General features: G+C 42.5%; 4 protein-coding genes across 4 annotated transcripts; 2 read left to right on the forward strand and 2 right to left on the reverse strand.

Annotated features, from left to right (window-relative positions):
* Positions 1-5061: 5061 nt before the first annotated feature.
* Positions 5062-6125, reverse strand: LOC128256101 (TM2 domain-containing protein CG10795). The gene is made up of 2 exons (XM_052986189.1): positions 5711-6125; positions 5062-5651 (listed from the first exon to the last, which is right to left on the reverse strand). The coding sequence occupies exons 1-2, from the start codon at positions 5983-5985 to the stop codon at positions 5375-5377; spliced, it is 552 nt and encodes a 183-aa protein (XP_052842149.1). The 5' UTR covers positions 5986-6125; the 3' UTR covers positions 5062-5374.
* A 205-nt stretch (positions 6126-6330) lies between these two features.
* Positions 6331-8003, reverse strand: LOC128256099 (selenocysteine-specific elongation factor). The gene is given in 3 exon segments (XM_052986181.1): positions 6331-6519; positions 6521-7626; positions 7685-8003. Coding segments are annotated over 3 exon segments (1539 nt in total). The 5' UTR covers positions 7944-8003; the 3' UTR covers positions 6331-6345.
* A 314-nt stretch (positions 8004-8317) lies between these two features.
* Positions 8318-11330, forward strand: LOC128256095 (probable peroxisomal acyl-coenzyme A oxidase 1). Its single transcript, XM_052986178.1, is given in 11 exon segments — positions 8318-8801; positions 8890-9052; positions 9117-9409; positions 9469-9874; positions 9933-10245; positions 10247-10440; positions 10497-10548; positions 10550-10603; positions 10675-10830; positions 10898-10915; positions 10917-11330. Coding segments are annotated over 11 exon segments (2028 nt in total). The 5' UTR covers positions 8318-8665; the 3' UTR covers positions 11160-11330.
* Positions 11331-11503: 173 nt separating this feature from the next.
* LOC128256094 (probable peroxisomal acyl-coenzyme A oxidase 1) lies at positions 11504-14550 on the forward strand. Its single transcript, XM_052986177.1, has 8 exons — positions 11504-11741; positions 12132-12294; positions 12361-12653; positions 12718-13123; positions 13186-13692; positions 13756-13861; positions 14006-14161; positions 14222-14550. Exons 1-8 carry the CDS (start codon positions 11600-11602, stop codon positions 14480-14482), a joined length of 2034 nt encoding a protein of 677 aa, XP_052842137.1. The 5' UTR covers positions 11504-11599; the 3' UTR covers positions 14483-14550.
* The last annotated feature ends 896 nt before the right edge of the window (positions 14551-15446 follow it).

Here is a 15446-nt window from a genome sequence, read left to right on the forward strand (position 1 = left end):
CTGCGACCTGCTCGACTTGCTCGGCACTTGCTGTTCGTTCGGGCTGGCCCTCGTGCCGCCGAGCCGAAGTGTAAGCAGCGCTGCAGCAGCGCCGCGGCAGAGGATTGGGGCCTTCTTGGCTTGGTTTTTTGGGGGCTCGCACTTTGCTCCGATTTTTTTGGCTGGAATCGAACCGGGGGGGTTGATTGGGGAAGGGGTTGAGGGCTGCAGACAAACGTTCGTTGCTTGGCGCTAATTATCTGCACCGGGGAATATACAAACAACATTATTTATCGACTTGCTTGTATCATTTTGTATTTATTTATTTTGAATAAAAAATCGCATTTACATTTAACACATGCTTAAAGTAATGTTTTGAATGTCTAAAATATATCACTTTTATATGTCAAACATACAAAAGACTTTCTTATACGAGCATATTTTGTTGACTAAAATAGATTATACGATATTTTTAATTTCTGCAAAACGCTTACCGCATTAATAAACTTTAAAGTATTTCAAAAAATGTTATCTTGGATATTAAATTAAAAATTATAGAATTTTAAAGTCTCTAAATAATTTTAGGTATTCATATATGTTATAATGTTATTTATATATCGTTGCAAAATAGCATCTACTTAAAAAAGGTATGTCAATCTAGGGCTTAAAAAATAAACCAGGTTCCTAGGATATTCGATGATTTTAATAGTCAAACAGTTATTTTTAGCTTTGACATGAATGAAATGATTTCAGTTCTAGAGCATTGTTGTTCTTATATGGGCAATTTTTATCTACTAAGGAACAGAATAAATTGGATTTCGGAAATATAAAGACTATGCTATGTTTTGCTTCGTCTGTAAATTTCGTGCTGCGGTTACAATCATATTCAATAAACTTCAAAGGCGCAACCCTCGAAAATTGCAATTGAAATCGAGTTTCAATCTACATTCACACATTCCTCAGCGAAATGAACACCTTGGCGGTGGTAAAGTGTTAACAAGGCGAACATGAGAAGAGCCCCCACCGCCCAGGGCATCAACACACCTTAGTAGTGAGCAGCTCAATTCAATACGATTCGATTCCGGGAACCTTTGCCAATTAGAATTTGTCAACTGGCATTCCGCGCTGTCTGCCTCGACTTCTTTGTTTTGACAGCTCCGCATGCCTTGGGAATCACGGAGGGTCTTTTCTTCGTTTGATAACAACATTCCCCGGTCGTAGTATCGATTAGATTACTTGTCACCCGAACCATGAATGAATTGAAGTTCAAATGTAGGCGAACAGGGCTGATTAGATCAGTAACTGTCATGTGAAATTGGCAGACTTTGGAATCAACGAAAGTCAGGTGAAAATAATACCTTAATAGAGTACTTATACTAAGATTACTTAAAAAAAATTGTATGTATATCAGTAATAAGTAGTGTTTATAGTAATTTCACAAACTTAAGCAATATCAATGAATATTTCTTTTAGTTAGAAAAGTGACTGCATAGTTTGTTGTATTTTTAAATTTTCATGACACTTTTTTCCAAATCCAATACGACACTTTGAGAATAGTTAATTAAATAGTAATACAAATTAATATATTATTTTAACATTTTAAATTGTGCATTTTAAAAAAAGTTAATTACATCGCTATAAACCCGGTAATCAAAGACATTTTTTAAAATTTGTTGTTCATTTCCCAAAATTGGAATTGCCAGGCAATAAATTAACGTATTTTTTAAAGAACTTTCTTACTCGTAAAGAAGAAAATTTATAGATTTTAAAAATAGCTTTAAAATTTTCTATTAATTATTTATAGAAACTCAACAAAAAGGAATTGATTTACCATCAGACAATTGATCAATCATCTGAATCGAAATGATCGATAAATGCCTGAAGAGCTTTAGAAATTGTATCATGGTTAAAATCTTTCCTTCTGTATTTTTAGCATAAATCGGAAGCAATTTCTTTCCCACCATGAATGAATCCATTCATTATAATCCCAAAGCTGCCGTGACTGCAACTTGCATTCGCAATCCGAAATGTGTCTTATGGCATTTGTCTCGAATGCGATAATAGCACTTAAAGCTCTTAAATGCATTCTGCAGATGAGACAGCATACAAATGGTGCTGAGAGATCGGAGGCCCTGGGATAATTCACACTTAACCCGCGGCCAAATCAAACTGCCAGGCATTTGACATTTATGCGGTGGTTTTTTTTTTTTGGAAAAGCTGCCGCGGCACGCTAGGAAAATGCCACGGAGTTGCAGCTGAGCTGGAGATGATTTATGCACTCATTGTATCTGTAGTTGTGGCTGGAAAATTGCAGTTATCACGAACGAAACGCGGCTTGGATTATGGTTTGGTTTCGGATCTCGGCTTTGGGCTTTGGGCTTAGCTCTGGCTGACTGCGGTTTCCCAGGCCGTGGATTTTGTCACTGGAGGTTGCCCAGTCATTATTTATGAGGCGAGCGGTGCAATATGCAGCCAGGTGGGAACCGTGACGCAGTCTGTAAAATTAAATAATTGCGTTTCATTAAATGCCGTTTGCTATTTGCATAGGCTCTCCACTCTTGTAAACAAAGTGCAAAGCAATTTGGCATAAACGTCATCGGGTCGGGTCGAGTGGGCGGTGGTGGAAATCTGAAAATCCCGCCCAACAATTTTCCACGCCACTTGAGCGTAATTAAGCGTTGAGCTTCTAAGCTCTGAGCAAATAAAAAAAACCGTCGAGCGTCTCCACTCCAGCCCCACCCCCTTTTGGACGATTATCCACAGTCTATATGCTATATATACTTTACGAAGCGATACGGAGCAGTTTGCCTATAGAATCGATGCTATTTTGATACTGGCAAATATTTGCTATTTGCCATTAAGTCGCTATTTTGGTGGCTATTTCTGGAGGCGAATCAGGTGGAGATAATCCCAATCTAAATAACCCCGGCTCGGCCGGAGTTGTGAAATAGTTTGCGGCCAGTCAGAGAGTCAACAATCTCTGGGGGATCTGGGGGATCTGGGGGATCTGGGGGATCTGGGCGATCTGGGCATTTTCCATAAGGTTATCACGCGCACAACAAAAACAAACAGGCGGCTTACAAACAAGCTGCTCAAATTTCCCTAATGGCACAGAGTTCATTTGCCCCAAGAAAGCGAAACAGTAAGCAATATGTACAGATATCGGGTCCAAAACACTCGAAGAATGGCATCAAGGAGCCAAAAGCAGAGGGGATGTCTGTGAACAAAGATCAAGTGCTGCACAGAAAAAGCACGATACACGTTAACTTATTTTACTCTTAGTTTAAGAACATAGCCTCCGAAAAATAAAAATGTGTTAAAATAAATTTTTTGAAACATAAAATATTAAACACTCTGTTGTTCGGAATAACTAAAACTTAAAATTATATTAATCATCATTAATACAAAGTATAAAGTTATAGTTCCTGTAATCCTTATAAAAACTTTGAGCTCCAACCTTATATCCTGTTAAATTGGCTGAAAACATAACAATATTGCGATGACTTCTGGGTCAAATGATTTCCACAATCGAAAAATTAATTTTATTTTAATGTAAATATTTTTTAAAATTTGTCATAGAGAAATAAAATAAAAAAAGTGTTATTAAATATACAAATATGCTATATAACAGGGTTCAAGGTGATCTTATTTTTTGTCTGTGTGCCGCCCCTTCCAGCCGCCTGTTCGACCCTCTCCCCCTCGCCCTGGATGTTTACACAGGCGGCACGACTCTCACTCTGTAATTAGGTGTATCCAGTGGACGGATTCCACTGCGACATATCAACAACACATTGTTAACTTCTGGCCGGGCTAATTGAAAAGCTCTTCTCGACATGTCCACCAGTCTACATAACAATAAAGTGGGCGGTGGGCGTGGCCGGGGTCAGTGCTTTGCCAATTTAAAAGGGGTTGGGATGTGGGCGTGGCAATTGTGTAGTATTACTTACTGTTGCCTGGGCCAACGCTCAACAATGCCACATTTCTATACAGTTTTACGAGCATTGAGTGGCTTTCAAACTGTTTGGTAAGCAGTTGAAGCAGCACTGGCTTATCAAATACTAAAAACTTCCTTTGAAACTCCCACTAAGTAACTGAATGATTTTATTGATTTAATTAAATAATTCAAAAATTGCAAACATTCAAATTCAAAAATTGCAAATAACTTTGAAATAAAAATATCTTCTTCATTTGAAATTTTTAGGATGCTTTAAAATAATATTTTTCATGATTTGTATTAGATATTGGCTTAAACAGTTTATTTTATCATATAAAATAATTTGTAAACTTTTAAATTGCCGAGATCTAAAAATACTTTTGCAAGACCAAATTTAAAAAGCTTTCTGAAAATAGCTACTCGAAAACTATAAAAAAATATTAATTTCTTTCCAAATATCTAGAAATATATTACTTACTACCTTATTTATATATGAATTTTAAGAATGTTTAAAAAAAAAACAGTAAACATTTCCCATTTCTCGAAAGCCTTCACGTAAGGATAAAAGAACTTTGAAAATATAAATACCCCATTAATTTAGGAAAAACGAGACCAAATCTTAAATAAAAAGGCATAGCATGACATAAAACCTTAGCAGCCAATCATCCTATTTGCATGCTACTCGCAACACTCACCCATTTCAAGATAAAACTCAACTTGATCTTAATTGAGAGCCTAATTAAAACGCATCGAATTACAGGCGACCCCGGCCATGCAATTAAAATCGAACAACTCGCCGGCTGATGCGTCGCCGCTGATAATTTCGGAAATGCCAATCGGATGAAAGGGCCAGCAGAGCAAATGTTTTCCGAACAGATCCTCCTTCCGTCTCGCCATCGGACTGCCCGGTCTGTGCGTTCTCCGTCGATTTGCTCTGGCGTCTGGGCGTTTCGCCGGTGAGTCAACAACGTCAACAACGCGGGATGTCGCCGGCGTTGTCGTTATTTCTGTTCTTTTGTTCCCCAATCTCTGTCACGCCGAAAATGTTAGCGAGATCAAAGTACAAGTGGGCCAATTATATTGCCAAGAAGAGCGACTGGCAGAGGCAATCCCGCTGCCCGCTGTGGATATGAACGGAGACCACGGCATTCTGATTAAAATCGTTAGTTATATTGGCAAACAATTTGTCTATGCGGCCTATACAATTACACAGTTGTAGAGTTGTATGAGGGTCCATGTACAGTGGTAACTAAGACTAAACAATGCAACTTAGGCTACGCAAAGGAGGGTGGCAACAATCTTTACACTTATCAACTAGGGTACGTAATGCACTAATCAGAGTCTCGATCCGAATCGGAGTTCCGCAGTCGTTGCTTATCGTTAGTGTCATAAGCCGTACTTAAGGTATAACAAGGACTTAACGTGATCTACTGTACACCAGGCGCTGTGCCGCCTTAACCATCACCAGTCGTCCCTGGGCAGCCGGTAGGTCATATTATCGCTGCGCACGATATGGATGCCGGCCCCGTAGTAGGGTATCACGTAGGCGGATCCATCCGCCGGACCCACAACCTGCAGGGCAATTAGCACTATGTCGATCAGCTGGCCCAGGAACATGCCGCCGAGGGTGCAGAACTTGAGGAGTCCGATGCCCGGGTAGCCCAGGTAAAACCTATCCACGCCGAACATGCCCAGGAAGACGGAAAGCAGCAGCGTGGTGTCCAGGTGATAGCCATTTCTGTATGAAACAAGATTCTTTAGGAGATAAGGTAAACAAGATAGTCCAGTTATACCCACGTCCACTTGCAGGGTATCTCCCGACTGAAGGTGGCGTTGCCCGTCTCCGTGCAATTGATTTCGTTGGCAGCAATGCACCAGACGCGGGCGCGGCCCTCCTTGGTGCATCCGGCCAGCTGCTGCGTCTTTGGATCGATCTGACCTCTCGCCGGATCCGGGCACATGAACTGGCCCATCATCTGCAGCTCGTTGCAATCGACATTGATTTGGTGGGTTCCCTTGGCAAAGAAGAGAAGGAGGAGGAGCGGCAGCAGCTGCGGCAGCACTGGGAACATTGGTGGTTTTTGGCCTCTTCGGTTGGCTGGAGTGGAGGTGCGGGATTTGGCGGTGGCTCTTCGACACGGGGACTATTCGTTTTCGTTTCCGATTCGATGTTTTTGTTTGCTGCAACAAAATTGTTGTTTGGACTCATTGGCAATAGAGGTGGAGAAACATCGATGGCATCGATGCCATCAATATCTAAAAAAAATAATCCGTAATATCGATGTTTGGTCAGGAATCATCGATGTTGTTTCATCTCTAACGCCATTCAAACTTAGACAAATGTTCACCCTAAAAAATAACATTCCATTTCTTCCGCACTGTTAACTTTAACACTCTGCGTTTTTGTAAGCAAATTTAAAGTACCACTCCAGTTATTGAAACAGACCCGCCTGTTTATTGAATACATACTTCTTACAGTTAAGTAAAACCTGTACATTTTTGACGTTGGTTATTGTTTCGGGCGACAGGGCATTCTGTAAAGTAATTGCCACTTTTGAGGTCTGTCCAAATTTACGATCAATGCGACCTTTTTGCCCGGTCGACAGTTTCCACCAACTTGCCCACGTACAGCTCACGTTTGGCCTCTTTCTTGAAAAGATTTTGAACAATCACTTCGTTGGCATTCACCACTCGCTGAATACTTCCGACTTTCTGTTTCCGCTTGAAGATGTTTAGTTTTGGCAGCTCCTCTTGGATGAAGTTGGAGTTCTGCGTCAGCCACGCGATGCGCCCCCAAAAGGCCAACCGGCAGCTACTACTATGGACATCCATGTCCAGTTTGGAGGCAATCAGTGTTGAATTTGGAGGCATTAGTACAGGGGTTTCAAACTGTAGCAGGACGAAGATCACTTCAGTGGATTGCATCTCAGCAGGCTGAACTTCCTTTACATACTCGTACTCTTTGTCTAGTTGAAACTTGGGTGATAGGTTGTTCTCATCCCTAAACAAAGTCACCATTGCCATTACAGTGTCATGTCCCACTGAGATGTGTAGTTTGCTCTTGGATTTGATGGCCTGTTTGTAGTAGCGTATCGGTTTCAGCTGCAGGCACACGACGTATATGGGTTTCAGGTATCCTGGCTGGGCAATTACACCGCGTTCCATCAGCTTGGCATTGAACTGGGTCATACAGAGCCCAATTCGATCTCCCATTGAGGCGCTGCTCACGTTCTGGCGGAACATTTGCATTGACTTCACTTTTCTTTGCTCGCCAAGGGCTGGCAGCTCTATCACATCGTTCACCTGAACTTTTCCCTGGAGGATGGTGCCCGTGCAGACGGTACCCTGACCTTTTATTCCAAAACAGTGATCGACGTACATCAGCAATGGATCAGTAACGTTTCTTTCCGGCTGGAAAAAGGCCTCTTTCAGTCCGTTTCGTAACTCCGAGATGCCGGTTCCTTCTAGAGCAGACACTGCATAGATAGGCACCTTGCCACCAAACCTGGTGTCTGCCAAAGTCTTGGAAAGACGGAAGCGGAGCTTCTCCAGCTTTGACTCCCTTTGATCCGCTGGATAAGCATCTACTTTATTGATTACCACAATCAACTTTTTCTGCAACAACTCGCCGATAATCAGGCACTCTGCCGTCTGTGTTTGGATTCCTTTTTGGACGTCTACCACGAGCAGCATGAGATCAATGATCTGGGCTCCTACAATTGGAGATGATTAATGATTAATAAACAGATTGAAACAGATTAATGTAAGCACCTCCTATGATAGTGCGTATGAGACTTGCATGGCCGGGACAGTCCACAAAGGTGAACTGAAGTTGCTCGCCATCAGGAAAACTCGTAGAATCATATACCAAAAGTCCACTGAAGCCTAAGTCCAATGTGATTCCGCGCTCTTGTGACTGGGGATTTTTGTCGAAGGCTGCCGTGCTGGAAATCGAACTCAAAGCCTTGGCCAAAGTGGTCTTTCCGCTATCCACATGTCCAAGCAGGCCAATATTAAAGTTTATGGGCATTTTTGGGCAGCAAAAATCATTCAAATAAACTGTAAAGTCCTACCAAAACAAAACAAACCAATTGAGGTGGTACACTTTCGATAGTTAGGAAACCGATAGCAATATGTTAATTAACAGATACGTTACTTAAAATCTAACAGTGCGATAGTTAACAGTAAAATACTTTTAAAGATTTTTAGAGATTCAAAACTAAAAAAAAAATAGAAGAAATTGAGTCATTATTAAATTAAAATTAGAGATTCCAAATTAAATAATATTAAAACGAAGAAAACAGTTATATTATTAAATTGAAAAGTAGAAAATATACGTTTTTCGAAGCTTTAAAGTTTAACAACTCTTTTTATCGATATTCTATGTTAGGGACGATCAAAAGTGATCTAAAACATGTTATCAGTTTACCAATCTGGTTCTAGTTCTAAAATCTGTGGTATTATAAAAAATTATTAATCTTTTTTAACAAGTTACTAATCGCGCTAAGCAAACAAACCATGAAGATTTGAACTATGATCCAGCGACTACCAAGATAACGGTGGCACCAATGCCATAAAAACCCACTTACCACTCAAGCTAAAGCTCTCGTCGAAACGGAAGAGCGAAGTTTACAAAGTTTGATGACCGTTTTTACTTTTACTTATTGAGTGGTATTGGCGGTTGGGAGCTCATTTCGCGATCGGTTCTCTTGGCGCGCAGTCCGCAGTTTGGTTTCTACATATCACATAATAATGGCCACTTCCGTTATTCCCACATCCGTTAATCCCGACCTCCAAAAGGAACGCGATGGAGCCAGTTTTAGCAGCGAAGAATTCGCAGCCTTTTGGGCCGGAAGCGAGGAGACTCTAAAGTTCATTCGCGGCGTTCGTAAGTCCATAAATCTCATAATCGCTCTAATCAGGGAAAAACAACTCAAGTGGGTCATGCTGACTTTGCCGTTTTTCTTCTCGAATAGGTGCCTATATGCAACAGGATGTGGATGTGCTGGAGATGCTGCAACTGCAGAACAAATCGCACGAGGAGATCGTCGAGTTCTCCGTGAAGGGAGGCATTGAGGTGGCCAAAAAGCTGCGACGTCTGCAGGAAGAGCGTAACCCTGGCGGCGATGATTACTGGCCGTTAGTGTTCCTTCTTCATATTCATTATAAACCATTCTTATAGCTAAATACGATAATTATCCAGGAAACTGTACGATCACCAAGTGATGTGGGGTCTTGTGCCCGGCGGCAATCCTTTTGGCGTAATGTATGTGATGCTGGTCAAAGCTCTGCAGGCTCAATGCACTCCGGAGCAGTATGAGGACTTTGGCAAGCGGCTGGAACGCTTCGAGATTTGCGGCACCTACGCTCAAACGGAACTGGGTCATGGAACCTACCTGCGCGGACTGGAAACCCGGGCTGATTTCGATCCCAAGACAGATGAATTTGTGCTCAACACACCGTCGATTTCCTCCTACAAGTGGTGGCCTGGCGGCTGTAAGCTTTTTGGCCTAACTTTATCTAACATATAACGTATCTTATCTCACCACTTTCAGTGGGTCACAGTTCCAACTATTGTTTGGTAATGGCTCAGCTGTATATCGACAATAAGTCCAAGGGCCCGCATATGTTCTTCATACAGGTGCGAGATGAGGAGACCCACGAACCACTGCCTGGCGTTCACATCGGTGACATTGGCAAGAAGTTGGGCTTTTGGGGGGTTAACAATGGCTTTCTGGGCCTGAAGAATGTGCGGATTCCAAGGACTCGCATGCTAATGCGACATGCCCAGGTCAATGCCGATGGATCCTATGTTAGCAGTCCCACGAATGTGCTTACCTATTTTGCAATGGTGCGCACGCGCTGTCTAGTTGCCAAAAATAATTCGTTGATGTTGGCGGCGGCTTCCACCATTGCCACTAGATACTCGGCTGTCAGACGCCAAAGTCCCATAAATCCCAAGTGAGTTTTTGCTGAAGTATATATAATGAAAATGAACGAGCCCTTAAGTCATTTCCAGGGAACGTGAGCCCCAGATCATGGATCACGTTACTCAGCAAATGAAGCTTTTCCCGGAGATTGCCACCAGTTTGGCCCATTGGCTGGCCAGTGACTACTTATGGAACCTCTACGATGTGACCATTGAGGATATAGAACACGGAAAGTATGAGCGCCTGCCGGAGCTGCATTCCCTGTCCTGCGCACTAAAAGTAACCTGCTCAATGGACTCTGCCGCTGGCGTGGAAAGATTGCGTTTGGCATGTGGCGGCCACGGGTACCTTATCTCGTCCAACATGAGCAATATTTACGTGAATGCCACCGCAGCATGCACCGTACGAGGGCGAGAACACAGTACTTCTGCTGCAGATCGGTCGCTTTTTGATGAAGACCTGGCGGTCAGCGTTGAGTGGAGCTCCGTTGGCGCCCACAGTTCGCTATCTGGCCGAAGTGCAAAAGAATCCGGAGTTTGGCAAATGGACAGGCAGCTGGGAAAACATGGTGAAGGCCATGCAGTATGCAGCTGCTAAGTAAGTGGAAAATTTTTGAATAATTTCAACCTTAGTTAACTTGTTTTCAATTGCAGTAAGACACGCGTGGCCTTTGAGAGCCTTTCCAACCGGCTGTCTAGAGGCGAGAACCGAAGGGAATGCGGCTAATCATACGGGCATTGAGTTCACCCAAGCAGCCGAGGTTGGTTGGCTAACATATCTTGGACTTTGAACTCTGTTTTTCAAAAATCTCTACATTTTGTTGCCCTTTAGCTCCATGGACGCGCCTTTGTTTTCGGCTCTTTCACCGCTGAAGTGACCGGACCCAAATCCAAAACCCGCTCAGCAGCGCTCAATCGAGTTTTGGAAAACCTTTTGGAGCTGTACCTGGTCAAGGAGACACTTAATCAAATGGGCCACCTACTCAGGGTATGCTAGAGATTAAAAAAGTATAGAATTGCCTAAATGTTCAAGTACAAAATTTTCCCCTTTCTAGTTTATTGAATTGACCGATTACAGATCTGACGCGGCTGCAGGATCGTTTGGAAACGGTGCTCACCAAACTGCGACCCGATGCTGTGGCTATTGTGGATGGCTTCGACTTTAGTGATCTTCAACTAAACTCCACTTTGGGCTCCTACGATGGCAATGCCTATGAGCGTATCTTCGATGCGGCTCTCAAAAACCCGATGAACCAGAAGTCAGTTCCAAAGTCCTTCAATGAACTCCTGAAACCTTTCATGAAGTCCAATATGTAGTGCCTAGCACAGAATTAAGTCATTTGTAAATTCATTATCTAGTGTTGAACTAGATTTCGGTTTATGTTTATGTTTATACCCCGTATGTATTGATTTTGTACATGCCCAGTCTTTTTTGGTTATGATATTGTAAATAACGCTGTTTATAATATATTCTCCTCTTTTACTAAACACAGCTTGTTTTGTTATTATTTCTTAAATTGTGCTCTCGAGTAATATAATCTTCATAATCTAAATTCATTCGCTAAACATGAAAGTTTACTCTTGATTAGGTAGTGACGATCTCTCTTAAAAAAGCTGTTATGTGCACTTTGCCCCTCAAAAGCTTTCTTTCTCGCCGTTTTATTCATTTTCGCTCAGAGGTGCTGTTGAGCTCACAGCTGTTGGTTGGATCTGGTCTTGGAAAGCTATTAAAGTTTACAAAATTATTTGTTATTACAATGTCGCACATCAAGAACTTAATACCGAACACAGTGAATCCAGATCTTCAGAAGGAACGCACGGGAGCCGAGTTCGATGTGGAGGAGTTTTCAGCCTGGTGGCAGGGTGGTCGGGACAAACTAAAGACCAAACGCGAAATTGGTAAATATCAACGTCACTCATCATAAGAGACCCACAACGGCATACGTGATATGGCAACGGTTTTGGCCCTTATTGGCCAATAAGTGACTATCTGTATTGGGTCCAAAGAGTTTAGCTAATGGCCGCAAAGTCCAAGAATAATTAGACATTATTGAACGGCTGAATTAATATTTGAAGTTGCAATGATTAGGTTTCTTATCAGCTCAAAGGGGCTCATCCAAGCGCCCAGGTGACAACAGCAGTTCCAATCGATATAGAAACACTTTTTATCAGTGTTTAATAATTATGCAAACTAGTTAAATAGTTCTCTTTTTGAATTCTTTTAAATTAACAAATAGTATTGTTATTATTTTATTGAACCACTATAATACTTCTATATTTTATAAAAAGAGAAGGCCATCTTCAGTGATCTGGAGGAGGGCTATGGCCTGAACCATGAGTACATGTCCCACGAGGAAGTCTACAATTCGAGTGTCAAGCAGGTGGCTGAGGCTGCTACCAAACTGAAGGCACTGCAGAACAAGCTAAATCCCGGAGGCAATGATATCTGGCCGTGAGTATAAACAGCCAAAGTATAAAATTGGATTCCCCCCAACTTCTTATCTCTATGTGCTTGCAGCGGAGTGCTGTTCAACGTACAGAGCCATGGACTCTTTCCGGCCAATCATCCGGTGGCCACCCACATCACCATGTTCGTGGATGTGATCAAGGGACAGGGAACCCCCGAACAGGTGGAGAAGTGGGGCAAGGCGGCGGAGAACTGCAACATTATTGGCACCTATGCCCAGACAGAGCTGGCCCATGGAACCAATGTCCGTGGGATTGCCACACGGGCGGACTTTGATCCCCAAACGGATGAGTTTGTGCTGAATACGCCTAACTTGGAGGCTTACAAGTGGTGGCCAGGCGGCTGTAAGTGATTAAAATTTGTGGACTCCCATATTCCTTTCTTATTTCTCATAATTTTCCCAATTAGTGGGACATACTGCCAATCATGCCATGGTGGTGGCTCAGTTGTATATTGCTGATGTTCATCATGGTGTGCAAATGTTCATTGTGCCGGTGCGAGATGCCGAGACGCATATGCCTCTGCCGGGAATCGATATTGGTGAGGTTGGCAAGAAACTCGGCATGGTGTCCGTGAACCAGGGCTTCCTGGGACTGAACCAAGTCCGCATTCCGCGCACCAACATGCTGATGAAGTTCGCCAAGGTGGAGCGGGATGGCACCTTCAAGGCCAGTCCGGCATCAAGGCTTAACTACCTAACCATGGTTTACACCCGCTGCCTGATTGTCAATCTGAACTCCACGCTGCTCCTGGAGGCGGCCACCATTGCCACCCGGTACTCGGCTGTTCGGCGGCAGAGTCCCATCGAACCCAAGTGAGTATCTCAGTAGTTTATTATGTTATTACAGAAATTCCCTAACACCATGCAATCTACAGCCAACCCGAACCCCAGATCATGGATCATGTCACCCAGCGTCTGAAGCTCTTCCCCGAGATCGCTAGCGGAATGGCCTATCACCTGGCCGCCGAGTATATGTGGGAGATATATGCGCAGACGGTGCAGGAGGCCAACAATGGCAAGTTCGATCGCCTGCCCGACATGCACATCCTGTCCTGTGCCCTGAAGGTACTCTGCACCACAGACGGCTGTGCCGGCATTGAGCGACTGCGGCTCTCCACTGGAGGACATGGTTACCTCACGGCAGCAAACTTGAGCAATATCTATGGAAACGCTGTGGCTGCATACACATACGAGGGCGAGAACACAGTGCTACTTCTCCAGATTGGACGTGCTTTGGTCAAGGCCTGGGCCTCTTTCGTGGAAAAGAAACCGGTGTCCGCATCGTACAGCTACTTTGCCACCTCCATGCAGTTAAAAGAGTTTCCCAAATGGGACAACTCCTGGCAGTGCATTATCAAGGCGTTGCAGTACACGGCAGCACAGTAAGTTTGGCTTTAAGAGGCTTAAATATTAAATTAAATACATTTAAATATATTTTCCTATAGGAAAACCCGCATTGCGTTCGAGAACTTGGCGGATCGCATGGCCAGCGGTCAATCTCAGGGTGTGGCGGCTAATAACACGGGCATTGAGCTTGTTCGAGCTGCTGAGGTAAGTTAAATCAAATAAAACAAAAAAATTTAAATAGTACTTCAAATTAGAGTCAATTTAAAAGACATTTTAGTAAAAGTGTGTACAGATATTTATTAATCAGACTTTATCAACCAATTTTGGAATATGTTAACCCATTTTTAGCTGCATGGTCGACAGTTTGTGTGTCAGACATTCCTAGAGCAAATCACAGGTGCCAAGGCCCAAAAGCGTTCCCCGGCTCTCAACAAAGTTTTGGAGAATGTCCTCGAACTGTTCCTGGTCCAGACTGTGCTCAATAACCTCAACGATATTTTGAGAGTAAGTCTTCTGCTCTATACCTATAAAGGTATTTTTTATTAATTTATTATTTGCAATCAGTTCATTAACCTCAGCGATGCGGATTTGAGGTCGCTGCAAAAACGCCTGGAGATTTCGTTGGAGAAGTTCCGACCCAACGCGGTGGCCATATGCGATGGCTTTGGGTTCCACGACCGTGTTCTCAACTCTGTTTTGGGCAGCTACGACGGCAATGTTTATCCAAGACTCTTCGATTCGGCCAAGCGCAGCACCATGAACCAAAAGCCCGTTCAAAAATCCTTCGAGACCTACCTGAAGCCCCTGATGAAAGCTAATCTGTAAAGCAAACACGACCAAGTCATGTGGATATAAAACTAATACAGTAAAGAAATCGAGATGTTTTGTTTAAATTAGTTTTATACCAGTTTTATTTAGCAAATCAAAACCAATTTCTCAGTACATTCAGCGCATTTTAAAAAACTAACAAACTAAACGCTTACAAAGTAGCAAAAAAGTTTATGTAAAATTTGACAAAACGTACTATGGGTCGAGAGTAGAACAAACATAGTACTTGTACATATCAAAAAAGTTGCGGTTGCGTTTTTTACAGTGTAGAAAAAGTTGTGTTCAGAAAAATGTTTTAGTTCCTGTTGCTGTTGCTGCTGCTGCTGCTACTGCGGCTGTTGTTCATGTTCTCGTGTTTGTTTGCATCGTGTGTGTGTTTTTGTGTGTGAGTTTCAGTTTGGATTTCGGAAGGGGGAAAATAGTTTTCTGTTCTGATGATGTTCGAAATTTTCCATTGTTATATGCTCTGCTGTCAAAGTAGTAGTATGTTTAATTCATTATTTATGCATTATACACAGTTACACACACAATTGATTTATGTTGCTAATTATATACTTATATGTTATATATTAGTTTTCGTTTTTTCATAACTTTCTTTTCGCAATGAAAATATGGCATGAGAGTTGGAGAGAGAACATTGGTTGACTAACAATTAAACAAGTATTGCAGCTAATTGATTGATTGTGTGAGGGCGTGGGTGTGGGTGTGGGCGTGAGTATAACATTTTGTTGCTGGACTGCTTTCGTTTCAAATGATTTTGCCATGTAAACTTAACAATTAATTTTCACTATTGCATGTGGTTATTATCTGTGGCTGTTGTTCTTCTTGTTGTTGTCGTTCTAATTCGCGTTTGTATTTTGCTTGCAAAACTAAACAATTGTCATTGACAGCGAACGTAAAAACTAAATAAATGCACAATAATTAATGCGTTAATCCGATTTTGATTCTTAGCCATGGAAGA

The sequence above is a fragment of the Drosophila gunungcola genome (genome assembly GCF_025200985.1).
Source record: "Drosophila gunungcola strain Sukarami chromosome 2R unlocalized genomic scaffold, Dgunungcola_SK_2 000013F, whole genome shotgun sequence".
In the NCBI taxonomy this organism is placed as follows: domain Eukaryota; kingdom Metazoa; phylum Arthropoda; class Insecta; order Diptera; family Drosophilidae; genus Drosophila; species Drosophila gunungcola.